Source organism: Littorina saxatilis, linkage group LG12, assembly GCF_037325665.1.
Source record: "Littorina saxatilis isolate snail1 linkage group LG12, US_GU_Lsax_2.0, whole genome shotgun sequence".
NCBI lineage: Eukaryota > Metazoa > Mollusca > Gastropoda > Littorinimorpha > Littorinidae > Littorina > Littorina saxatilis.
Window position 1 is genome coordinate 83,331,808 of NC_090256.1, and position 27,500 is coordinate 83,359,307.

The following is a 27,500-nucleotide window of genomic DNA, read 5'->3' on the forward strand; positions in this document are numbered from 1 at the left end:
ATATCCTACTTTTCACGGCCTATTATTCCAAGTCACACGGGTATTTGGTGTACATTTTTAGCTATGCCTATACAATTTTGCCAGGAAAGACCCTTTTGTCAATCGTGGGATCTTTAACGTGCACCTCCAATGTAGTGTACACGAAGGGACCTCGGTTTTTCGTCTGATCCGAAAGACTAGCACTTGAACCCCCACCACCTAGGTTAGGAAAGGGGGGAGAAAATAGCGGCCTGACCCAGGGTCGAACACGCAACCTCTCGATTCCGAGCGCAAGTGCGTTACCACTCGGCCACCCAGTCAATACACAGTTTTATACAAATAAAGCAACAACAACAGCAAAACACACACACACACACACACACACACACACACACACACACACACACACACACACACACACACACACACACATATATATATATATATGTCACAGTGGAAATGAGAATCCAGTGAGATTCCGAATCGCACTAGTGGAGATTGGAATTCCAGTTTGCACTAGGGCAAACTAGAATTCTCATCTCCACTGGATATTTGTTAGTGAAGATTGGAATTCCAGTTTGCCCTAGTGCAAACGGGAATCCAGTTTCAATGGAGATGGGAATTCCAGTTTTCACTAGGGGAAATAGGAATTGGGGGGAATTGGGGGAAATAATGTGTTTAAAGGTTTATAATTGTAGTTTTAAAACCATATCATCTTGAGTCACTCATGACTTTAAGGCTTACTCATTTCAGGTATTGAAATTCAGAAATAAAATTAATATTATTGAATTGATATAATCGAACAACACAGAGTAATTGCGCACAATACGTTTTTTTTTAATCAATATCATTAAATCATATTACAAAGTTAAAAGTTTATAAAGATGAAGCATGAAAGGTAGGTCTTCATACACACTCCCACACATGCATGCACTCACGCACGCACACAAACATACCTTTTTTGCTTTTTTTCATTTCACTGGAAATCCATCAACAGTTCTTGCAAAATGTGCTTTCTGGGTGACATTTTGTACAGCAGTCTATGTTTGCTTTTAGGCAATTGCACCGTTTCGTTGGACAGTTGCCCTTGCATTTGCAGACTGTTCTTGTATCAGAGTTATTTCTTGTATATTGCTTGGTTCAACACTGTTAAGTTCCAGAAACTCTACAGAGCGCATGTCCACAAGTTCAACACCGTGGTTTTACAATACAATACAATACTACTGTCGGCTCTGACGGCCGAGGCCCATCTCTCTCTCTCTCTCTCTCTCTCTCTCTCTCTCTCTCTCTCTCTCTCTCTCTCTCTCTCTCTCTCTCTCTCTCTCTCTCTCTCTCTCTCTTTATCTCATGCTTCATCTTATATAAACTTTTAACTTTGTAATATGATTTAATGATATTGATAAAAAAAACCTATTGTGTGTTGTTCGATTATATCAATTCAATAATATTTATTTTTATTTCTGCATTTCAATACCTGCAATGAGTAAGCCTTAAAGTCATGAATGACTCAAGATGAAATGGTTTTAACAACAATTGTAAACCTTTGAACACATTATTTCCCCCAATTCCTATTTCCCCTAGTGAAAACTGGAATTCCATCTCCACTGAAACTGGATTCCCGTTTGCACTAGGGCAAACTAGAATTCCAATCTTCACTAACAAATATCCAGTGGAGATGAGAATTCTAGTTTGCCCTAGTGCAAACTGGAATTCCAATCTCCACTAGTGCGATTCAGAATCTCACTGGATTCTCATTTCCACTGTGACATATATATATAACCCTAACCCTAACCCTAACCCTAAATATATATATATATATATATATATATATATATATATATACAGAATTCAAGAAACTCTTTTTCCTCTGCACCACTCCACACAATGAAGGCTGGAAAACTTTTTAAAACTTAAAAAAGCTTATTTAAACAACACAATAAAAAGTCCAAAACCAAGCCAGAATGTCGCATCTTTTTAAATCCAAAATTTCGGCCCGCAGGCCTTCTTCAAGGTGCACAGACCAAGCGTCTATAGTTACAACACAACAATGGAACATCTGATCGTACGTCACATACAGACGTAAAGTTACATTCTTCAAAAATATGATTAGTATTTAGTCTCTACCAGCCCGCATGCCTTTTTGAATGTATCATAAATCAAGGGTCTATTGTTACAATTAAACACATTTATCAATAGAACATACATTACCTGCTATTCCGACTTGGTCGTGTGACAGACGTTTTCTTCCACACGAGATTATGTTGATTGTCTAACGAAGCCGTCAGGCTGAGTTAGACATCAGCTAATCGAGTGTGGAAGAAAACTCTGTCACACGACCAAGTCGGAATAGCATTTATGTCTCACAGCTTCAACAGAGGAGAGAACAAACACGTTTTGTGTACTCAAGCTTGACAAACCTAAACACAGGAGCAGCCATTGTGGAGAGATCTACTTTTTGACGGAAGTGACCGAACAACTGTGAATGACGTCTCGGTATATGTGAATGGCGTCACAGTCATCGTCACAGTCTGTATCTTTTGAAGCATCGCATTCTTCATGACGTCTTTCTGTGTCTGCATCCGCGAAATGTTTGTTCATTCCGGAATCTTTGTCATCTATGTTCAGAACTCTGTCCTTATAGTGTCAGGCTAACAGGCCTCCTGAGCGAGCCACTTTCCAAGTGAAGCTAAATTCGCGTATGGAAACAGTACTGTCGTCTGGGATGCCGTTTTCAGTATTCTAAGCGTTGATGAATTTGTAAAGAGAAAAAACGATAACAACAGGAGAAATAAAAGTCGTGTGTGCATTTTTTGGCTTTTGGAGGGACGATTTTGAGTTTGAATCCGTTCTTGCCATGCTCCTAAAGCGTGTAACATACAATCTTGCACACGTTTGCTTTAGTAGTGGCAAAGAAGGAAAGCGTGTGACATATGTAGTATGTCACATGAAGACGTAATATTACTGTCATTATCTCAAGTTTACAGTCTTTGCTAGCACGCAAGCCTTCTTCAAAGTGTCTATGGTTACACATGAACGCATATATAATAGTACGTCATAAGACGTAATATTAACTTCTTCCAGGAAATCAATATGACACTTTTTTAGTCTCTATCAACCTTAATTACAAAACTACGGACAGCACACATACACTCTCACTCAAACACACACGCACACACACCCGCACACACACACACACACACACACACACACACACACACACACACACACACTCACATACACATCGGGCACGCAAATCACTAATTCTCTCTCGTTTGCTTTCTTTCTCTCTCTCACTCTCACCCCCCCCCTCTCTCTCTCTCTCTCTCTCTCTCTCTCTCTCTCTCTCTCTCTCTCTCTCTCTCTCTCTCTCTCTCAGGAATGAATGTATCAGGTCAAGGCAGGGACTAGAATCTGAACAATGACCAAAGCCAATCCTCAAGAAAAAAGTCACCCTAGAAAGTCAATAGGTGACTCTAAACTTGAGGGCAGCATTCAAATCACTCCTCTGATTCATACCGTTGCCCAGAAGTGTACCAAGGTTAGCCTGCCAGAAAATTTCTCTTCTAAGCAGAATTCCCTCATGCAGCACAGACTCAATTGGAAGAATTGACAAAAATGACATTGCAGGGTCAGTTGGGTGGGGCAAAGTGTTAACATGGTGGGATAGCTGACACTTCGTTGTTTTCCGCAACTTAATGTCACTTTTATGGTTAGCCCATCGTTTCTTTATGTTCTTAGTGGATCGTATACAAGTCTGTAGGGTGGCACTGGCATTTCACAATGTAGATGACGTTTGGTGTAGAACAAGTCAAATGGCCACGAATACACCATTGTCGACCATCCCATGGAGCAGTGAATCTCTGAACATTCTCAGAATGTGCGCAAGTATCACATTTCTTTGTGCATGTGAAGAAGCCAGGCTGTTCACGGGGTCCATGCTGTATGAAACGCTTGGGGACTGTTGGTTTGTAGATTTCACCGATGTTTTTTCTCCTTATGTCTGCCCCTATGATTGTTTTCTTGGGGAAAATATCTTTGTTTCTGTCATCTTCATAAAGGAGATGCAGGTTGTCTTTGATGATGTGGCTTTTCGATGGAACTCTGGGATCATAGGTCGTAACCCATGCTATTTTTTTTGCGATCCTTTTTTCTTGTTTGTTTCAGAACTTTTTCTCTATCCTTGTTAGCTCCTTCTTTTACTCCTGCAAACGCTTTTGTCCATTTCCATCCTGACATGGTGAGATACTTCGCATACTCCACTGTTCTTACAGAGAGTGTTGTATCCTCTGAACAAATGGTACGGAGTCGAGTCCCAACTCCACGTGTAAGACCTTTGAAGACTGATGGAGGGTGGCAGGAGTATGGTGGCAAATAGCTGTTGGCGTTCTTTGAGAAGACGTCAGTTTCAATGTTGCCATCATCGGTAATGCGCAAAGCCACATCCAAGTAATTGGCTTGTCTTCCACTGGACACTGTCCAAACAATGCCTGGATGTAGACTTTGTAGATGAGAGTCGAAGGCGACTAAATCAGATGCATTTGGAAGGACAGCAAACCCATCATCTCGAAAACGGCTCCAGTTCAAATGCACACTTTGATCTCCATCATTCATCAATGTTGAGAGAAGAGGCACAGGTGAAGACTCAACCAAACGCCTGTCAAGTTCCCCCATAAACACATCCACGTAGTCACAAGCATGGCAGGGTCCCATAGCTGTTCCATGGTTAGGCGTAGCAAAAATGGTGCAATTACTGTCATCGGTGTACGAGCAAGTGTTGTTGTCCAGTGAAATTTGCAGTCCCTCGACAATGCAGTCTCTTCAAGATGATGATAAGGTCATCAAAGATACTCTTATGGACAAAACCCAGTACGACGTATTGCCAAATGATCTCTCCTTAGAAGTAGCACAAAAAGTACGGAACTGGGCTGATAAGTGGAAGATAACAGGAGACATTAACACTGACATGGCAGCTTATGTGACCGACATTGATGAGGCACATCCAGCAAAGTGCAAGCCTCTCATCAAAACGCACAAATCCAAGCCTTACCCATACAGGCTTCTCCTGTCTGGGTGTGGAACTCCTATCCAGCCCTTATCAAAGTTCGTTCAGTTTTCCATTAACCATCTCACTCAACATCTCCCATTCCAGATCATTGACACAAAAGAGTTTCTGCAAAAGATGGACGAGATAAACAAGACTCTGGCACCTTTACCTGACTCAGCATGCTTAGCTGTGTGCGACGTGGTAGCACTTTACCCCATGTGTGTGTGTGTGTGTGTGTGTGTGTGCGGGTGTGTGTGTGTGTGCGTGTGTGTGTGTGTGTGTGTGCGGGTGTGTGTGTGTGTGTGCGTGTGTGTTTGAGAGTTTATTCCCCCCTCTGCTTCTTTACCTCTGTAAACTTGTAGAGCTAGTTATTTTTCGATAATGACCCAGCAACCAAACAAATAACGAGCCAGCAACAGCCTGAATCCTCGATAGTGCAATGGGTTGAGAAGCTGTTCTGTTTTGGTACTACTTTTGCGACTGAAAAGTTCAAAACGCTCTATACGTACGAAATATACATCTCTGGAGCAAGCAATACAAACATACCGCATTTAAATTAACAACTACAGGCCTGAACACATGAATCTCCATATAAAATCCATGAGTTCGGTTGTTTTCTGAATATAGATCTGCTGTGCACACACCGTTCATCACAAGCAAATTCCCAAGGCAAGTAACTCATACTCTTGCCGACAAGAGTAGTTCCCCTTCTTTTAACGCAGTTTCTTCGACAACACTGACTGCAATCCGACGGTCAGTTTTCAACAATATTTCATTTTATAAACAGATCACACGCAACCAAATGCACACATCTCATCAATTTAAACAACATAAAGCGGTTTCATACACTATTTTCCCAAAAAAACTGAACTTCATACAGTAATTAACGTTGGAACACGGGTGCAAAAGTTCGTCTGCTAGTCCCATTTGACGAAAGAACATTATCTTTAGCGATACTAAAACATAAACAGAACACACAATATCTGCCTTTACCGCCACAGCAGAATAACAGCTTATCTGTGTACTTGATTTTAGTCTAAAACAGGGAAACTGACAAGAAGTGTTAACAGAATGGAATGATTTGCACGGAACTATACAACCGCGCATTAATCGATCGCCTGCGCAGGTTGACTGGTTGAGTGATTCGGATTCGATCAAACTTTCGCACAAAAACTCCTGTTTTCTTTGAATAACTGAAGAAAGGGGGAATAAAGAGGTTACACACCTCGTCTCAGTGATTATTAAAAATAATGGTCTCAGTTCGCGGTCATGAAAAAGCTCGCTGAAGCTCGCATTTTTCATGATCCGCTAACTTCGACCATTATTTTTAATAATCACTGAGACTCGGCATGTAACCTCTACGTATGTGTGCTGTCCGTAGTTTTGTAATTAAGGTTGATAGAGACTAAAAAAGTGTCATATTGATTTCCTGGAAGAAGATAATATTACGTCTTATGACGTACTATTATATATGCGTTCATGTGTAACCATAGACACTTTGAAGAAGGCTTGCGTGCTAGCAAAGACTGTAAACTTGAGATAATGACAGTAATATTACGTCTTCATGTGACATACTACATGTATGTTCTATTGATAAATGTGTTTAATTGTAACAATAGACCCTTGATTTATGATACATTCAAAAAGGCATGCGGGCTGGTAGAGACTAAATACTAATCATATTTTTGAAGAATGTAACTTTACGTCTGTATGTGACGTAGAAACACAGTCGACCAACTGCAGTTGTCCGAGAGAACCACAGTAATCCGACGTTATCGGGTTTCACGAACAAAATTTCAGTCGGCCGACTGCGGGTCGTCTCACCGGAAGTCGGCCAAACACGGTGATGCTCTCTCCCAAACACTGTGTTCGGCTTACTGCGGTAAACCGAAAATAAATGTAATTATCCGCACAGTCATTGTACAATGCTCACACTTTTTTGGATTGTGAGCCAAACCTTCTGATTGTTCTTCGAAATGTATCTATCATGACGCAGTAATCCAGGAGACAAGTCAGGGTTATGTCTTGAAGACGTCACATTATGGCGTAAGAGGGTTCGACGTCACGCGAATGAATTACTGAAAGTCTCGGTCATTGTTATTTTGAGCGGACCGAGACTAGTTTTTTCTTCGAAATCGGCCATTTCCACGTGCGAATGAGCAAACGGAAGTGGTAATGTTGCTAAATTTAGCCCTCGATTGGCCATTCGGATTACTGTGCAGTCGGTCGACTGCGGTTGTCCGCGGGTGACGGTGATTCGCTCATGAAACGCGCTTTTCGGTGACCCGGCGATCAACCACAGTCAATCGACTGGGCAGTCGATCGACTGTCAGTCGATTCACTGCTATCTTATGAAACTGGCCCCAGATGTTCCATTGTTGTGTTGTAACTATAGACGCTTGGTCTGTGCACCTTGAAGAAGGCCTGCGGGCCGAAAATTTGGATTTAAAAAGATGCGACATTCTGGCTTGGTTTTGGACTTTTTATTGTGTTGTTTATATTTGTATATATATATATATATATATATATATATATATATATATATATATATATATATATATATCTCTCTTTATTCCCCCCTCTGTTTCTTTACCTCTGTAAACTTGTAGAGCTAGTTATTTTTCGATAATGACCCAGCAACCAAACAAATAACGAGCCAGCAACAGCCTGAATCCTCGATAGTGCAATGGGTTGAGAAGCTGTTCTGTTTCGGTACTACTTTTGCGACTGAAAAGTTCCGAACGCTCTACCGTACGAAGTATACATTTCTGGAGCAAACAATACAAACATACCGCATTTAAATTAACAACTACAGGCCTGAACACATGAATCTCCATATAAAATCCATGAGTTCGGTTGTTTTCTGAATCTAGATCTGCCGTGCACAAACCGTTCATCACAAGCAAATTCCCAAGGCAAGTAACTCATACTCTAGCGACAAGAGTAGTTCCCCTTCTTTTAACGCAGTTTCTTCGACAACACTGACTGCAATCCGACGGTCAGTTTTTAACAATATTTCATTTTATAAACAGATCACACGCAACCAAATGCACACATCTCATCAATTTAAACAACATAAAGCGGTTTCATACACTATTTTCCCCAGAAAACTGAACTTCATACAGTAATTAACGTTGGAACACGGGTGCAAATATTCGTCTGCTAGTCCCATTTGACGAAAGAACATTATCTTAAGCGATACTAAAACATAAAAAGAACACACAATATCTGCCTTTACCGCCACAACAGAATAACAGCATATCTGTGTACTTGATTTTAGTCCAAAACAGGGAAACTGACAAGAAGTGTAAACAGAATGGAATGACTGATTTGCTCGGAACTATACAACCGCGCATTAGTCGATCGCCTGCGCAGGTTGACTGGTTGAGTGATTCGGATTCGATCAAACTTTCGCACAAAAACTCCTGTTTTCTTTGAATAACTGAAGAAAGGAGGAATAAAGAGGTTACACACCTCGTCTCAGTGATTATTAAAAATAATGGTCTCAGTTCGCGGTCATGAAAAAGCTCGCTGAAGCTCGCATTTTTCATGATCCGCTAACTTCGACCATCTACTATATAATACTGGTAGGATTTTCGGTGGTTTTTCGATTCCTGTGACCAAACCGCGCGGATTTGTGCCTTCTCCTTCGGTTGCTATGCCAACGTGACCCAGGAAATCGATTCCGCTAGGTCCCGACTTCCAATTTTGTCCACGAACAAAGTTTGAAGAGGTTTGTCTCGCAAATTTGAGCAGACAACAGTGAACTTTGACCTGAACTTTGACATCGCGGCGAAAGAGATCTGTGATTGGTTCTTCTTCAACTTTCGGTTCGACTAAACACGCGACCGCACCTCAGACGAACCTAGCTGTGTGTTTTATTTCTCTACCCCAGACGAACCTAAAATAATAAGAAGATAGATAGATCTGTTTATCTGTTAATGGAACTCCAAAATATTCCATAGATTTGTTTACTAAATAGTTCGAAACATTATCACCTGATAAGTCGCCGTATAACCTTATAGGTTCCAGCGACTAAATATTTTCCCCCGGTGCAACCATAGACATGTACGTCATCATGATCTCCCCTTAATTTGACCGTTATTTTGGCTGTCTTAGTGAAATGGTAAGATATATCTCTATGTTTTTTACATGTAAGTGTTCGGAAAAAATACAGTTATAGCAGTTATGTACAAAAATAAGCAGCATATGCTCTTTTCGCCAAAGTAAAGTCCTTTTTTCTTCTGGTTTCTTATATGTGTCACAGCACACCGCAAGCTTTTAGGCGAATAGCAAGTGAGTGGTATATATATATCATCAATTTTATAGTAGGTAACGGTGTAAATTAGTTGCCATGTTCATGTCCATTATACGTTTTCCATGTGTATGTTGCTTGATGCCATGTATGTATGTATGTGTGTGTACATGACTTTAAATAAGCATGGATGGATGTGTGCACTCGATTGTGTGTGTGAACCATGTATATATTTTCTGTTGTCAATGTTGTCAATTACATATGTTATACTATGCGTTTGAATCATTAAGTATTTTAGACGTCATACTTTTTTTCGTATCTTCACGATGGCTTTTTACCCGTTTAAATTTTAATGTTTCCAACTTTCAAAGCGCTGCACGGCTGGGAAGAGATGCGCACTTTTATCACTGTTGTTCATGTTGACGTAATCATGGATTCATGCAAACGTCATACCTGCTGTATTTTATTTTGTTTGTTTGTATAGTCGCGTGCGGTCGCGCAGTCTTTTTGGTCAGTTCCGATTACCTCCCATTGATGCGAAAACCTATATGACTGTTTTTTGTTATTTTTCTCTCTGTTAATTCACCAGTGGCTATGTAACATGTGTTATACCTTATAGGTTCCAGCGACTAAATATTTTCCCCCGGTGCAACCATAGACATGTACGTCATCATGATCTCCCCTTAATTTGACCGTTATTTTGGCTGTCTTAGTGAAATGGTAAGATATATCTCTATGTTTTTTACATGTAAGTGTTCGGAAAAAATACAGTTATAGCAGTTATGTACAAAAATAAGCAGCATATGCTCTTTTCGCCAAAGTAAAGTCCTTTTTTCTTCTGGTTTCTTATATGTGTCACAGCACACCGCAAGCTTTTAGGCGAATAGCAAGTGAGTGGTATATATATATCATCAATTTTATAGTAGGTAACGGTGTAAATTACTTGCCATGTTCATGTCCATTATACGTTTTCCATATTCCATATGTGTCATTTAATTGTGTGTTGCTTGATGCCATGTATGTATGTGTGTGTGTGTGTACATGACTTTAAATAAGCATGGATGTGTGCACTCGATTGTGTGTGTGAACCATGTATATATTTTCTGTTGTCAATTACATATGTTATACTATGCGTTTGAATCATTAAGTATTTTAGACGTCATACTTTTTTTCGTATCTTCACGATGGCTTTTTACCCGTTTAAATTTTAATGCTTCCAACTTTCAAAGCGCTGCACGGCTGGGAAGAGATGCGCACTTTTATCACTGTTGTTCATGTAGACGTAATCATGGATTCATGCAAACGTCATACCTGCTGTATTTTATTTTGTTTGTTTGTATAGTCGCGTGCGGTCGCGCAGTCTTTTTGGTCAGTTCCGATTACCTCCCATTGATGCGAAAACCTATATGACTGTTTTTTGTTATTTTTCTCTCTGTTAATTCACAAGTGGCTATGTAACATGTGTTACAGAATTGCACCGGTGTAAGGGTTAACATTTTATTTTTCACCAAGAGAATATAATTCATTATATGCGGGATAATGTGCGGGGGGGGGGGGGGGGAGGGGTGCAAACAACATTTTCACAAGCACATAACCAACAAAATGACATCGCATGCGCAGCACACAAAGTGCGTAGCACGGGTACCACTAGTTATTTTTAATAATCACTGAGACTCGGCATGTAACCTCTACATATATATAAACACACACACACACACTCACATACACACGCACACACACACACACTCACTCACTCACACACACACACATACACCCATACACACACACACACACACATACACACACACACACACACAAACACACACACACACACACACACACACACACACACACACACACACACACACACACACTTCTTCACTTGAAATTGCTGGACATTGATTTTTGTTTGCATCAAACACGATTTCAAATTTTTTTTTTTCTTTCTCGATAATAGTTTTACCTTTGCTTTTGAAGAATTGATGGGATCCCTTTAAAATCTGTCTGTACGTACGATCTTTTTCCAGTCTGGGAATTTAGTGTGAGAACCCGTATCAGTGTAGGTTTGTTGTCACTATGGGCATTAACAGCGTGGTTAATGACATCTTCAAAGATCTCATGATCAGAGAACCAATAGTTGCATCTGAAATCTATGACTGTGTTAAACAGTAACAAAGAAAGAACAAGCCTGAGTTACTTGACTAAAATGCAAACCTCCCACTACTGTCACGTAAAACGAGCACATTTGGTTTCAGATAAAGCAATAAAATGCATGAAAATGGAGGTTAGAGAAAAGTTTCAATGCATGGGGCCCGTAACAGGGGAAGACTGGGGCCCGTAACAGACAGAAAATCGAAAAGTCTGGGGTGCATAACACTAAGCACATGGGTACCCTTTTATTTTGTTCTCGTACTTCTTCACGATACATCTAGTCATTATGCCCTTTTCCCATGAAGTTAAAGAGAGTAAAAAAACCAAGTCATTGTGGATATCAATCCAATGAACTGCGTTTCTGTAGGGTTTTTTACCATTTTTCTCTCTAACGTAGTCACCGATTTTCGCTGAAATCAAGTTTTCTTGAGTGTTTGTGCTTAAATAACACGCCTAAATTCAAACAAAAAACAGTGCTTAGTTCAGAAAACATTCACAACCATAATTGAACTGATCTGTTTTTAGTACGCTTCTGATTCTTTTCTGTAATAACATTCTAGCTATTATACCTTCACATCGCTTTCGCCTTCTGGGTACAAAATCGGGCGTAACAAGCGTCTGGGTACGTATATGGGGCGTAACGTGTCTCCACCGTGAGTCCTTCCTATGGAAGTCTTTCTGCTATCAAGGTCAGTAAGAGCCACCCTCCACTTAGACACATACTAAAAACCGACGAAGTCCGGACTTTGGTATTGCATTTCAGCTTGGAGACTTAAACATTAATTAATGAGTTTGGTCATTAAAAATTTGAAAATTGTAATTAAAATGGTGTTTTTTCCTAAAACGATCTAAAAATAATGTCATCTTAATCCTAATCATGTTTTGATTCCAAACACATTAATATGTTATATTTGGATTAAAAACAAGATATGAAAATTAAAGATATGAAAATTATGATTAAATTAAAATTTCCGAAATCCATTTGAAAACAATTTCATCTTATTCCCTGTGGGTTCCTGATTCCAATAACATATAGATATGTTATGTTTCGATTAAAAACAAGCTCAGAAAGTTAAAAAGAATAGAGGTACTGAAAAGCGTGCTATCCCGCTCAGCGCAACCACTACCGCGCTATACTGGGTTGTCGATTTCACTGCCTTTTTCCACGAGCGGGGGACTGACGATGCCATACGGTCGGGGTGAAAAAATGTAGTGCGTTCAGTTTCATTCCATGAGTTCGACGTTTTGACTAAATGTAGTAATTTCGCCTTACGCGACTTGTTTCAGTTACAATAACTTCAGACGATGAAGGATCAGCTTAAACGATTTTTTGGCTGAGTTCATTCACTATGTAGAAGAATCTTTCACATTGTTTTATGTGTGTGTGTGCAGAGAAAGCACAAACAAATAACGTTCAACGTATGAGTGTATAGATCTTTAAAATGGTGTGACAATGAGTACCATATATAATTCAAACTTTCTGCTTGAACACCTGTGTTTATTGTGGTTTTGATGTTCCAGGTGTCGACGGACGGAAATTAGGAAACAAGCACAGCGTCAGTCAACATACGCATGTTGAAGGAGACACCAGGGAAGAGAGATAATATGAGACGAATCAAGTCCTTGGATGGCAGACAACTTGCAGGCAACAAAACACAGCAAAAGTGAATCTTCAGTCCTGAGTGGCATATTGTGAAATGTATTGACCTTTTATCGTGACAAATGCAATGGGCAGCAATTCTGTAGAATTCTTTCGTTTTGGCTTGGATGTAAACTCAGTGACAGCGTGAAAAGAAAGGACTCTGAGTCATTCGTGAAACTCGACCGTCGTCATCACCAGTGACGTCATCACTAAAGCGAAACCGACACAAACAACAATGTCGTCAACAACTTCATTAATACAAAGACAATAAACAACCATCGATTTGGAGGAGAAAAAACACACGCAACTGCAACAAACAATTTATCCCAAAACAGCACATCTTCACCACACCAAACCGAGGAACGTGATTGTAAACCATTTTCAACTCAAAGCTTGACTATTTCCATCGTAAGAGGAAGCGATAGAATCACTGAAACAAAGAACTTCATGCTTAGCCCAGCGTTCATGTCACCTCCGTCTTGAAATATTTGTCGCCGCCTTCCACAAATACTGTGAGCCATGGCAATGAACCGCATGACACGCGGGAACCTTCAGTTCATCCTGGGCCTAGCGCTGGGAATCACCGCGTCATTAATCTTGACGTCATACCGGCAAATGACGCAATCTAGCGTGATGGTACACCTTGACTCACGAGAGCATAAATCGAACCAAGACGCGCTTGACCTGGACGAGCGCGCGTTCCACGAGATGATGGAAAAGAATCAAAACATCCCATTGGTCGGCGGAGGCGAGGCTAAGGCTGTCAAGTTTGAGGATGAGCACGCGCATCATGGTAAGTGATGATGACGATGGTGGTAATCTTGATGATGATGATGATGATGATGATGATGATGATGATGATGATGATGATGATGTGGTGATGATGATGATGATAATGGTGATGATGATGATGATGATGATGATGATGATGATGATGATGATGATGATGATGATGATGATGATGATGATGATGATGATGGCGATGAAGATAATGAGTTTGATCGTAGTTTTGATGATAAAGCTGAGGAGGAGGAGAAGTAAAGGAGGAAGAAGAAGAAGAGGAGGAGGAGGAGGCCGTCGACGACGACAATGATGATAAATCAGATCAGTTGGATGATGATAACGACGACGAATTCTCCTTGCACTCTTTTGTAGTCTCAGCTAGCCGCTTCTATATATATACGACTTGTGTCTGTGTGTTTGTGTGTTTGTGTATTTGTGTATTCGCCATGCACGGCCAAAGTTCTCGATGGATCTGCTTCAAATTTGGTGGGCATATGCAGGTAGACCCGGGACACGACACAACCTGGTCGATATTTCAACACGTGCTCTCAGCGCGCAGCGCGGAACCGATTTTGGTTCCACCTCAGCTATTTTGGTTCCACCTCAGCTACCCGGGCCCCCATACCGACACACCATAGCCGCTACACCACATCACAACGCCAAAGTTCTCGGTGGATCTTTTTCAAATTTGGACACCGTATTCAGCTACACCCCGGACACAATATCATCGATGAGATATTTCAACACGTGCTCTCAGCGCGCAGCGCTGAACTCATTTTCGTTTTTGTGTTCATTTCACCATTATAAGTAACTCTTCCTTATCTTCTCCAGTGTTTGGCGTTTATCTCCCTTCCTTCGTGTGGCTTTCCCGTTCAGTTGTAAGTTACTACACTGCGCTGTCCACTGCGCTGAGCGTCTTCGGATATTCCCGGCGTTCTGTTACTGTTATTATTTTTAGAAGGTCAACGCAGTGTACAGAACGTAAATTGGACCCGTAAATTATCCTCACTGTAAAAGTGCAAAGGTCGAATCAATTTATAGCCACGCGAAAAATACACTGTCATCTATCTCTCTATAGATACGGCTTCTCTGTGTTTTTGTGTGTGTGTGTGTGAGTGTGTGTGTCTCTATGTAAGCAACACCTGTGCATTGTTCAGTTCTGTTTGTGATGTGGTCTGGCGGCTTTTGTGTAATTTTATGTACTGGCCTTCCTTTGAGAAGCCATAACTTGCTCAGTCCTGTTTGAGTGGAGTTCGCCTCCAAAGGTGATTAACACGGTTACATTCGTCGACAAGGATGGGACTCGATATGGTCAGGATTGGCATTATGGCCACTGAATCATTTTCGTGCTGTTCCCATTCCACGAATCTGGGAGGGACCTAAGCTTGGCGGGTCCATTGTTCGGACCCGGCGAAGCCGGCGTACGGCTCTAAGTACTTCTTCCCGGCGAAGCCGGCTACCCGGCGAAGCGGGTATTCATTCTAGTAAATATAATATGAGTTGTTGTCGGACTCTGACTCCACATGGCTCAAAGAAGTGAAATCCAATGTCCAATCAATGCATAGCAATTTACACCGTCCACTCGCTAACTGCATAATTATAAACTCAACGTTTCATAAGGAATAAAAAAAATTTGTTTGTTTGTTTGTTTGTTTGTTTGCTTAACGCCCAGCCGACCACGAAGGGCCATATCAGGGCGGTGCTGCTTTGACATATAACGTGCGCCACACACAAGACAGAAGTCGCAGCACAGGCTTCATGTCTCACCCAGTCACATTATTCTGACACCGGTCCAACCAGTCCCCATAATGCCAGACGCCAGGCGGAGCAGCCACTAGATTGCCAATTTTAAAGTCTTAGTTTGGACCCGGCCGGGGTTCGAACCCACGACCTCCCGATCACGGGGCGGACGCCTTACCACTAGGCCAACCGTGCCGGTTAAGGAATAATTACATGCCTGGTAAAATGTGTGGTTATTAAATTTTAAAGACAAACGAAAGCGATTGAAATAAACCGAGACTTCTCTTCCTGACCCTCTACCCCAAAATCAAACCTCTAACGTCAAAAACGAAATAAATTCGAAAAGACGTCATATTATGGCGTCATGTAAACATTCTGTCGCCTCTCCTGCATGTCTCCAGAAACTGAACAAGATTTTCGACAACGAAGATTGTCTCGGTGAATTCTGCATAATTATCAGCAGGAGACAATTACTCATTAGGTCACCGCTAGGCTGTGCGTGTACCGGTGTCGGATGTCATTAAATGGTTATATTTTTGCTGTAGTAGGAACATTTTCAACCTGTCTGCACCAGGGGCGGATCACATCATTTTTAAGGGGGGGGGGGGGGGGGGGTCAAATTTCTTTTAGGGACAATTCGACGACGCAAAGCATTCAGTTGAGGGCTCGAAGCGTTCAAACTTCATTCGTAGGGTACTGGGGCATGCCGTTTTACTGCAGCATTCTTGATTTCAATTTTACTGCAGTAAAATGTTTTGCTGCAGACAAAAAAGGCTGCTTCGCGAAAGATGACATTATGCAGAAATGCTAAAGAAACAAACAGTTTTTCTCCAGCATTTCTGTTTTTCTGCAGAATAACTGAATAAAGTCATAATCCGCTGAGGATAAAGAAGCGAGTTCTCTTGCAGGGTATCAGCGCTCATCACTCACGTAAAGGCTGGAAATGAGCAGCCGATTTAAACGCCTCAGGTCATATAATGAGTTCGGCTCATTCTCTCCCTGACAGGATGCCTTGAGTTTCCTTGTCTGGCAAGGCAACCGATTTTTTTTTTTAACATATTTAGAGCTTTTTACATTTAGTCAAGTTATGACTAAATGTTTTAACATCGAGGGGGGAATCGAGACGAGGGTCGTGGTGTAAGTGTGTGTGTATGTGTGTGTGTGTGTGCGTGCGTGTAGAGCGATTCAGACCAAACTACTGGACCGATCTTTATGAAATTTGACATGAAAGTTCCTGGGTATGATATCCCCATTACTTTTTTTTCATTTTTTTGATAAATGTCTTTGATGACGTCATATCCGGCTTTTCGTGAAAGTTGAGGCGGCACTGGTTGAAATTTTGGTCAAGTATTGTTCGACGAAGCCCGGACTTCGGTATTGCATTTCAGCGTGGTGGCTTAAAAATTAATTAATGACTTTGGTCATTAAAAATCTGAAAATTGTAAAGAAAATATTTCTTTTATAAAACGATCCAAATTTACGTTCATCTTATTCTCCATCAGTAGGCAGAGCAGACGGTGATTTAAGTCTGCCGGAATAGGAACTACACGTATAACTGTTTTTTTGACTACACACGAGCCGTGAGTCGATACCCGTAAAATAGATATCGTGTGCCTGTGAGTTCACGGACTGTTTGTGTATTTCTCTACCTAAGTGAAGGGTAGAGAGTTTTGTCAGTGCAATTGTGTACGAGATTGTAATCTCGAGTTGTTTTTGCCTACAAAACTGTTAGTACCGGATTTTTGAATACCTAACATTTATGTTTATGATTGTGTGTATTTGTGTGTATGTTGTCATAGCTGAATAATACAGTGGAGGGAACCTACATTTGGAGTTGTGTTTGATTCCTGTATGACAGCATAATTATTAGCTCATTTGCATTCATTCACAAACAGCACACACTGACAACTTGAAATTCTTCTCGGGAATGTTTTTCAGCTTTACAAATGTCGATAGCATACCCTTTTCTCCTAACTTCCTGGTGAAACAGGACTAAACCAATTATTTTCTGTCCCTAAACACCACAAAATGCCCAAAGTCGAAAGATGTAGTACAAACAGGGGAGTAAAACGGAACAGCCGTTTTTGTGTGCCTGTGTGAGCTAAGTTGCCGACTGACACAAATTTTCGCATTCGGCTTTTCTTATCTCGTAACTCCACACTAAATACCCCAATTCCCCTCTCAAGTATTGATGTTCAACCCATGATACTAACATTCATGTAGTCGTTTATAACTGAGGTTGAAAAATTCGCTTCATGATGACGAGACAAGTATAAATGCCATTCACCAAATTGAAAACTTCGCTGCCGTCTGTTCGCGTTGTACGGATTAGCTGTTCTCTTCTCCTCCCCTTGTTGCATCCTAGTTCTTCAGTTGTTTCTAGTTTTCCGTTGATGTTGTGTTTTGGTCTTCTTCATAAGTAGTCTTGTTCAAAATTTAAAAAAAACTCAAACTTCTTTTTGTTGTATACGAATGAACTAATAAAAAGCTGTTTAACAGCTGTGTTGTCAAATCGAGTTTTTTTCCAAAGTCAGTGTGGCGCCTGCGCAAAACTAATGCGCATAAGAAACGGCGTCTGCTATCAAAACCTGAGATCAACGCATCGACGCAAAAACTGTCATTTTGTAAGTTTGGAACAACAAATCAAGGTCAGAACAGCTATATAATCGCTATTGTATTTTCAGCGTAGCAATAGGGTCCGATATTTAGACTCGAACAAGTGTAATGCGACTCGTCTTCGACTCGTCGGCATTATACCGGTACTTGTCTCCGCGTCTAAATATAGGACCCTATTGCTACGCTGAAAACACAATAGCTGTTAACAGCTGCTGTTACTGCTGACAGGTCCTTGTGACACGTGACACAAACAGCCAGTAAATATCTATTGGTTTTCATGGTCTGCACGTGATACAAATTTGTTACTCTGTGTGCGATTGTGTGTGTGTGTGTGTGTGTGTGTGTGTGCAGGGGCGGACGAGGGGGGGTTTCTGGGGTTTCCGGAACACCCCCCCCCCCCCCACCATTTTGCATCCTTTTTTTCAAAATTTTCCGGGGGGGCATGCCCCCGGACCCCCCTAGCAAGCTAGGCGCTTCGCGCCATCGGCTCGGCGCTTCGCGCCTTCACACCCATATCTTCACAATATACTTTTGGAAACCCCCCCCATAAAATGAACTCATCCGCCCCTGGTGTGTGTGTGTGTGTGTGTGTGCGTGCGTGCGTGCGTGCGTGCGTGTGTGAGAGAGAGAGACTGAGAGAGAGAGAGAAAGAGAGAGAGAGAGTTTCAAGTTCAAGTTTTATTAGTCCATAACCCATGGGGGCAATGGAGAGAGAGAGAGAGAGAGAGAGAGAGAGAGAGAGAGAGAGAGAGAGAGAGAGAGAGAGAGAGAGAGAGAGAGAGAGAGAGTGCGTACGCGTCTGTGCGTGTGAATGCGTACGTGCGTACAGCACAGAGTCATCATGGCGTTTCAGGCTCAGTTCACGCTTTTTCTCACGCTCTCGGCCGTTTCAGACAGTGAAAGCCTCGTTCTATTTTATGAAACTTCATGAAAAAAAAAATTTGTATCTTGCTATCCACACGCACACAATTATCCTTACAAATAAAATTCATCTTGGGGTGAAGATTTCAAAGCATTTTTTGCCCCTGCGGAAAGAGGGACTGGGTGACCCACATGACTGATCGCACACACCTGTCTCAGTGGGTAGTTTCGGATGAGAGAACGTGTCAAGTTACTAGTTGAAACACAAGTGGATGAAATACTACAAGTAGATAACATTGTTCATTGGCTTTATCGACGCCCGTTTTTAACCATTTGCTTCCCTTTATATGATAAACCGTCCATGGATCGTCGTTCTCACGAACTAACTCCTTAGTATGTCATCGAGAATAAAGGATTTTGGGATATATCCTCTCATGCGCCTTTCGGCGATTGGTCAATGCATTTCGTATCAATAATGTCGGTCTCGCTTAAAATTATCGATACTTGATATTGCTTTCCGAACGTATTCGAAGTGACCGGGAGCGTAGGGTCAGTTAACAGTGAGATATGAAGAACAGTAGGCCTACACAAATACGAACGGAGAGACTCGGAAACTCGAGTCACTGAGTCGTCGCCACGCTCGAGAGCTCACTGAGTGTAATATTTGAAGTTAAAATCTCCCTCAACTACAGTGCGACAAAATAGCTCAGTCGGTAGAGTCCCCGATTGACGGTGCGCTAGTCCTTACTTTTTAAGCAATTTTATTTTTTATTTTTTTCTGAACTCGTAATTCTTGTATTTTATTCATTTTTACATATAGTCAAGTTATGACTAAATGTTTTAACATAGAGGGGGGAATCGAGACGAGGGTGTCGTGGTGTATGTGTGTGTGTGTGTGTGTGTGTGTGTGTGTGTGTGTGTGTGTGCGTGCGTGCGTGTAGAGCGATTCAGACCAAACTACTAGACCGATCTTTATGAAATTTGACATGAGAGTTCCTGGGTATGATATCCCCATACGTTTTTTTCATTTTTTTGATAAATGTCTTTGATGACGTCATATCCGGCTTTTCGTGAAAGTTGAGGCGGCACTGTCACGCCCTCATTTTTTAACCAAATTGGTTGAAATTTTGGTCAAGTAATGTTCGACGAAGCCCGGACTTCGGTATTGCATTTCAGCTTGGTGGCTTAAAAACTAATGAGTGAGTTTGGTCATTAAAAATCGGAAACTTGTAATTATAAAAAACGCTGGCGCTGGACCCGAGTACGCTCCCCCAGTATGAAAGTTTTTGTCTTGTGCACGTGGATTTAAAAAAAAAAATTATTTATTTTACACAATTAAAAAAATTATTAGAGTAAAATAAAACATTAAAACGTTCATAATAAACAATAGTAAACAAGAATTTAAAAAAAAATAAAAAATAAAAAAATAAAAAATAGACCGCCCATGCCGGGAATCAAACCTGGGTCACTTGGATTTAAAAAAAATAAAAATAAAAATTTTATTTTTATTTATTTTACACAATTAAAAAAATAATTAGAGTGAAATAAAACATTAAAACGTTCATAATAAACAATAGTAAACGAGAATTTAAAAAAAAAAAAAAAAAAATATAGACCGCCCATGCCGGGAATCGATCCCCAATCACTTTGGCCATAGACTCTCTCGTGCTCTCTTTCTCTCTTTCACCGAGACCAATAGTTTCTTTGCCGAGACCAAATCCCCATCGGCTGTCTTGCAAATCATGCTTTTCTCGTGCTCAGCCGCCTACAAGTCTCCCCTTTAGTTCAGTGACTGGCTGTTCGCAAAGCGACCAGCCTCCCACGCAAAAACTCCCACCGTTAAGAGCGGCTTTTGTGTTTTTGGGGGCATTTAGGTCCCAGGTAACATTATGAAGTTTTAATACGATCAATCGGACCTATTATCAAGTTAGTGTATCAACTTTTGAAAGAACTGCGCCCAGTAGTTTCCCAGCAATAAGCCGTTAAGTCGAGACCGACAGACAGACAGACACACAATTAAAGTCTGCTGGACCCTCCTACTGCGTACTCGGGGAAAATTATTTTTTATTAAACGATCCAAAAACAATTTCATCTTATTCCTCGTCATTTTCTGATTCCAAAAACATATACATATGTTATATTTGGATTAAAAACAAGCTCTGAAAATTAAAAATATACAAATTATGATCAAAATTAAATTTCCGAAATCGATTTAAAAACTATTTCATCTTATTCCTTGTCGGTTCCTGATTCAAAAAACATATAGATATGATATGTTTGGATTAAAAACACGCTCAGAAAGTTAAAACGAAGAGAGGTACAGTAACTTGAAGCGTGCTATGAAGCACAGCGCAACCGCTGCCGCGCCAAACAGGCTCGTCACTTTCACTGCCTTTTGCACTAGCGGCGGACTACGTTCAGTTTCATTCTGTGAGTTCCACAGCTTGACTAAATGTAGTAATTTCGCCTTACGCGACTTGTCTTCATTCCAAACGGGTTTCATCTTTTTCTTGTTTTCTCAACTCTATAAAATTATATACTTGTATTTGTTCATTTTGATTTATCCCAAAGATTTTGAGTCGTGTATTGAAAATCGAATATAGTGCATGCAGCATGGCATGAGTGCCATTGAACAACTTTCCCACAATCCCGTATTCTATTCTTAGTAATGGATATTCCCAAGGAAAGGTCAAAGGGCACATGTATTATCGAGTGTCGACTGCTGGTAATAGTACTTAGCTGCTTCTATTATGATAGGCTTCTGGTTGAAAGCATTCGGTAGGCTCCTCCCTCGAAATTTAACAGTGTATATTTATACCTGGCAGTCTAACACATGTGCTTATATGATTTATGTGAGAGGGGAAAAAGACACGGGATCGAAGTACAGAGATAGACAGTTGGATGTCTGCCCGCACGCTCACATGCACACACACACACACACACACACACACACGCACGCACGCACGCACGCACACACACAAACACACGCAAGCGCATGCGCATGCATACACGCACACATACATGCACACACCTACACACACACACACACACAGATACACACACACGCACACACACAGCCTCACATACAAACAAACACACACTCACACACACACACACGCACACACACACCTGCACACACACACACACACACACACACACACACACACACACTCACACACACACACACACACACACACACCTGCACACACACACACACAGCTACACACACACACACACACACACATACACACACACACACACACGCACACACACACACACACACACACACACACACACACACACACACACACACACACACACACACACACACAACACCGTTCATCATTGCCAGCGGTTAATTAAATGGTGGCCTGGCTAACTGCACCATTTTTTTAATAACCGCTGGATGAGCTGAAAAACATTTACATACCGACATATACCAGGGCGTTTGTTAGACGGAAATTTCTGGTATTTTACCATGGAATCATATCGTCAGCCGGTCACATACACCGGTTGATATTTTGTTTGACCGGTTTCTTCCTGAAAAATAAAATGTATTCACTGTGTTCATGACTTGGTTTGGGCAAATGCGCATGCCACATGGTGGATAGAAACGCTGTGAGTGTGGCGAAAGCTCTGTGATATTCTTTCCCACGTGTAGTCCTTGTCAGTGTCAAGTTCCCGTGGTTTGGTTAATTGATCGAGTGACCGGCTTCTGTGGTAACCAAAGATCGTACTTATAAAGAAATACCGGGTAAGAAAGCGGTGGCTATCGCGATCCCTGCAGTATACAATGTTATGATTGGTTTAATAAATTATCGTGCTCATGAATGAACTTGAGTTTGGACGAACCACGCCTTGTGGTCGGTCTCAATAAATAGGAATTTCGCAGAAATGTATTTTAAACTACTAGGGATTAACGTCGCCTGTATTTAGGCCTTTAGCTCCCACGGCTGTCGCTACGCTGAGTGAATCAGCAAGTTCACGTGCGCGTGTCGCTGTGAACACAGGCCTGTGTCCACTGCGTCAGTTCGCTGCCAAACTCACGCGAGTGCGCACACAAAAGAGACTACATCCTGGAAGGCGTCAAAGAAGGCTTCAGCATCGTCGACGTTGACGACATCACCGACAGCGTGTACCAGAAAAACTACAAGTCAGCGACAGAGAGCGCCACCCGTCATAAGGTGGAGAAGCAGATTAAGGTGGAGCTTGAGCACGGACATTATAAGCAGTGTGACAGCAAACCCACCATCGTGTCGGCTCTCGGCGCTATCCCCAAGAAAGACGGTGATAAAGTGCGCATCATCCACGACTGCAGTCGCCCCGTCGGCAGCGCCTTAAATGACTTCGCACACAGCTCGCCGTTCCAGTTCCAGAAGCTTCAAGATGCCGTAGATCTCATCACACCAGGCTGCTATCTCGCTAAACTCGACTTGGCCAGCGCATACAGGTCAGTGCGCATTCACCCCTCCAACTATCCGGCTACAGGCGTAGCCTGGAACTTCGAGGGATCGCCAACAGAGACTTTTATGGTAGACACTCGTCTGCCCTTCGGCGCGCGGCGATCCCCCGAGGTATTCCACGAACTTTCGCAAGCCATCCGCCACATGATGCATGCTCAAGGCCACAAGGGTGTGGTCGCCTACATGGACGATTTCCTGCTGACTGCTGAGACCTCCGAGCTGTGTCAAGCCGCGCTGAACGCCCTCATGCGTTTAGTGAGGCAGCTTGGCTTCGCCATCAACTACTCCAAGGTGGAGGGCCCTACCCAGCGTCTAACCCTCCTGGGCATCACGCTGGACACCGTCGCTATGACCATGGAGCTGCCCGACGCCAAGGTGAAGGACCTCACGCAAGATCTGCAGGGCGTCTTCTCCAGCACCAAGGTCTCCAAACGCCAGCTCCAGAGCCTAGCTGGGAAGCTAAACTGGGCTTCTCAGTGCATCTACGGGGGCCGCTTTCACCTTCGGCGGCTCCTCGATCGCATCGCTACGCTGCGCTGCCCGTGACATCGCTCCAGAGTCACCAAAGAGATGCGCCTCGACATCGACTGGTGGCTTAGGTTCTTGCGAACCTTCAACGGTACCATGCCACTAGTCGACTGCCGACCAGCCACGCCCATCAGCATCGACGCTTGCACGGAGGCGGCGGGGGCGTTCAACCAGGGCGATTGGGTCTACACGCACTGGCAGACCCACTGGCCTCGCGCCGCCTCTTTGCACATCAACTACAAGGAGGTGCTCGCCCTCGAACCGGCGGTCACTCGCTGGTCTCACCTGTGGGCGGGCAAGAAGGTGTTCGTCCACTCCGACAACCAGGCGGCGGTGGCCATCATCAACAAGGGCTCGTGCAGAGACAGCTTCGTCATGCAGTCCTTGCGCAGGGTCTTCTGGGCGTCGGCCACTTACAACTTCCGGCTGAAGGCGGTATACTACCCCGGCGCCAGGAACGTCGTTGCAGACGCAGTCTCCCGCCTTCACGAGTCGGGAGGTCACGAACGCTTACGTAAATTGCTCGTGTCTGGTAACTGAAACTGCTAGTCACCCCCCTTTTGACAGTCATGTTTTACCTTGTTTTTATTTTATTTGTAGATTATTAATTGATGTCTAGGGACTGTCTGTATGGATTGGTTGGTAGATTATTAACAGACTTTGTGTTTTATTACAGACTCTGTGGACAACTTACTCCAAGTTTTAGATAAGGAGGTTCGGGACTATGAATCCATGACCTTTGCGCCTTCAACCAAAAAGACGTATCAGACTCATTATAGAGCGTACATTACGTTTTGTGAACATATCGGGGTCTCCCCTGTGCCTGCGTCACCGGCAACGTTGTGCCGTTATGTAGTATGCCTGGCACGCTCCCTAAAGTACACTTCCGTGCGTCAGTATCTGAACATTGTGAGCTTCATTTAGAGTGGGGCCTTGACAACCCCCTAGAGAACAACTTTTCACTGGACTGTGTGTTGAAAGACATTAGAAGAGGCCTAGGTGATTGTCCTGCTCGAAAACTGCCTATTACGCCAGAGCTGTTACAGACTATCAGATCTCAGCTGGACCTTAGCTCCCCTTTTGACTGTTCAGTGTGGGCCGCATGCCTGGTGATGTTTTTCGGCATGCTTAGACGGTCCAATGTACTCGCGCCGTCAGCGAGCAAGTTTGACAAAACCAAACACTTGAGAAGACAAGACTGCGTGTTCTACCCAAACGCTGTGCGCATCCCCATTAGTTGGTCCAAGGTTATTCAGTTCAAAAATCGCACTTTGACTCTGACTTTCAGGAGGATGCCCTCTGCTCTGCTCTGCCCGGTCGCTGCGATTTCCCAAGCTTTCAGGCTTACCCCCCACGCCCCGCCCGACGGCCCCGCCTTCGTGGCCTCGTCCGGCAACCCCCCCTTCTCCCCCTGACCCCCTCGTCCTTCGTGTCAAAAGTTAAGCAGTGCCTGCAGCAGGCAGGTGTTGATCCCAAGCAGTACGCCGGGCACAGTTTCCGCAGAGGGGGTGCTTCCTGGGCTTATCAAGTCGGTCTTCCGATAGAGACAATTCGCCAGATTGGAGACTGGCGCTCATACGCTTGCCTAGCTTACATTGCCATCCCTGGTGATCAAATCGCTTCCGCAATCGCACAGATGCAGTGCGCTGTCAAAACGTAAAAGGGACATTTTAATCTGTGACAGCGCACTAAAGGGACTTTAAAGGTAGAGTGAGTGAAGTGGATTTGGACAATTGGGCCAAGACAGGATTATCCATCCTGCTGTTGTGGAGTATACTATGTTTTGATATTTATGCGCCACTGTGGGATGTTTATTATACGCGCAGCAAATCCCCAGTGAAAATATGTACATGTCTTTTAATCTCATTTCAAGCGCGACATTTTGCATTATTTTGTTATGGTATTTTATTGAAGCATGAATAAAGCTTCCAGTCACCCCCCTCATCTTTGAGTGGTCTCCTTTTTGTTTAATAGGAATTTCGCAGAAATGTATTTTAAACTACTAGGGATTAACGTCGCCTGTATTTAGGCCTTTAGCTCCCACGGCTGTCGCTACGCTGAGTGAATCAGCAAGTTCACGTGCGCGTGTCGCTGTGAACACAGGCCTGTGTCCACTGCGTCAGTTCGCTGCCAAACTCACGCGAGTGCGCACACAAAAAATTTTCCCCTCCCTCCCACCCTTTTGAGCTTAGTGTGACTGGAATGCCTTATCCATTTTTAATAATTATGAAGAATTAACTGCCTCTGCATGTATTTTTTATTTTTTTATTTTTTATTTTATTTTTTATATGCTTGTTTGTTGTATGGTGTTGGTTATGCTTATGTTACAAGAAAGAAATAATTATGTGCGTGTGTCTGAGTATTAATTCGTTGTGTGTGGTTGTTGTTTTTCCTTTGTGTTTTTTTTAGCGCGTATGTTTGTCAGTGTGAGCCAAGACAGGATTATCCATCCTGCTGTTGTGGAGTATACTATGTTTTGATATTTATGCGCAACTGTGGGATGTTTATTATGCGCGCAGCAAATCCCCAGGGAAAATATGTACATGTCTTTTAATCTCATTTCAAGCGCGACATTTTGCATTATTTTATTATGGTATTTTATTGAAGCATGAATAAAGCTTCCAGTCACCCCCCTCATCTTTGAGTGGTCTCCTTTTTGTTTAAAGTCAATTAAAACACTATGGACTCATTCTACGGTCCAGTAAAGACGAAAGCGGCTTGCAGACGTACCACACTGGGATCATGCAACCTGGGTTAGAAGAACCCGCAAATGTGGAAGGTCTTTTAATTGTCATACCTGCTGAGCATGTCTGTGTCGAGGGGAATGATACTAACGGGTGCAGCTAGGTACGTTCAGCGCCGGGTCCATAATGATAGTGATAACATGCTGGCGACACTGATGACTTGAAATGTATGCGTGTGATTCAAGATTCAAGATCACTGTAGTCGGCATGACATTATATCGTATTCTGTGGTTTTTACATTTAGTCAAGTTATGACTAAATGTTTTAACATCGAGGGGGGAATCGAGACGAGGGTCGTGGTGTTGTGTGTGTGTGTGTGTGTGTGTGTGTGTGTGTGCGTGCGTGCGTGTAGAGCGATTCAGACCAAACTACTGGACCGATCTTTATGAAATTTGACATGAAAGTTCCTGGGTATGATATCCCCGAACGTTTTTTCATTTTTTTGATAAATGTCTTTGATGACGTCATATCCGGCTTTTCGTGAAAGTTGAGGCGGCACTGTCACGCCCTCATTTTTCAACCAAATTGGTTGAAATTTTGGTCAAGTAATGTTCGACGAAGCCCGGACTTCGGTATTGCATTTCAGCGTGGTGGCTTAAAAATTAATTAATGACTTTGGTCATTAAAAATCTGAAAATTGTAAAAAAAAATTTTTTTTATAAAACGATCCAAATTTACGTTCATCTTATTCTCC

At 42.5% G+C, this 27,500-nt stretch overlaps 1 protein-coding gene across 1 annotated transcript in view; it reads left to right on the plus strand.

Moving 5' to 3' along the window:
• The window catches only part of LOC138982969 (glycoprotein-N-acetylgalactosamine 3-beta-galactosyltransferase 1-like), a 62,648-nt gene that overhangs the window by 19,606 nt on the left and 15,542 nt on the right, over window positions 1-27,500 (plus strand). The window contains exon 2 of the mRNA XM_070356362.1: window positions 12,951-13,864. Within this exon, the coding sequence (XP_070212463.1) occupies window positions 13,591-13,864 (274 nt within the window). The 5' untranslated portion in view covers window positions 12,951-13,590. The remainder of the gene's footprint in view (window positions 1-12,950; window positions 13,865-27,500) is intronic.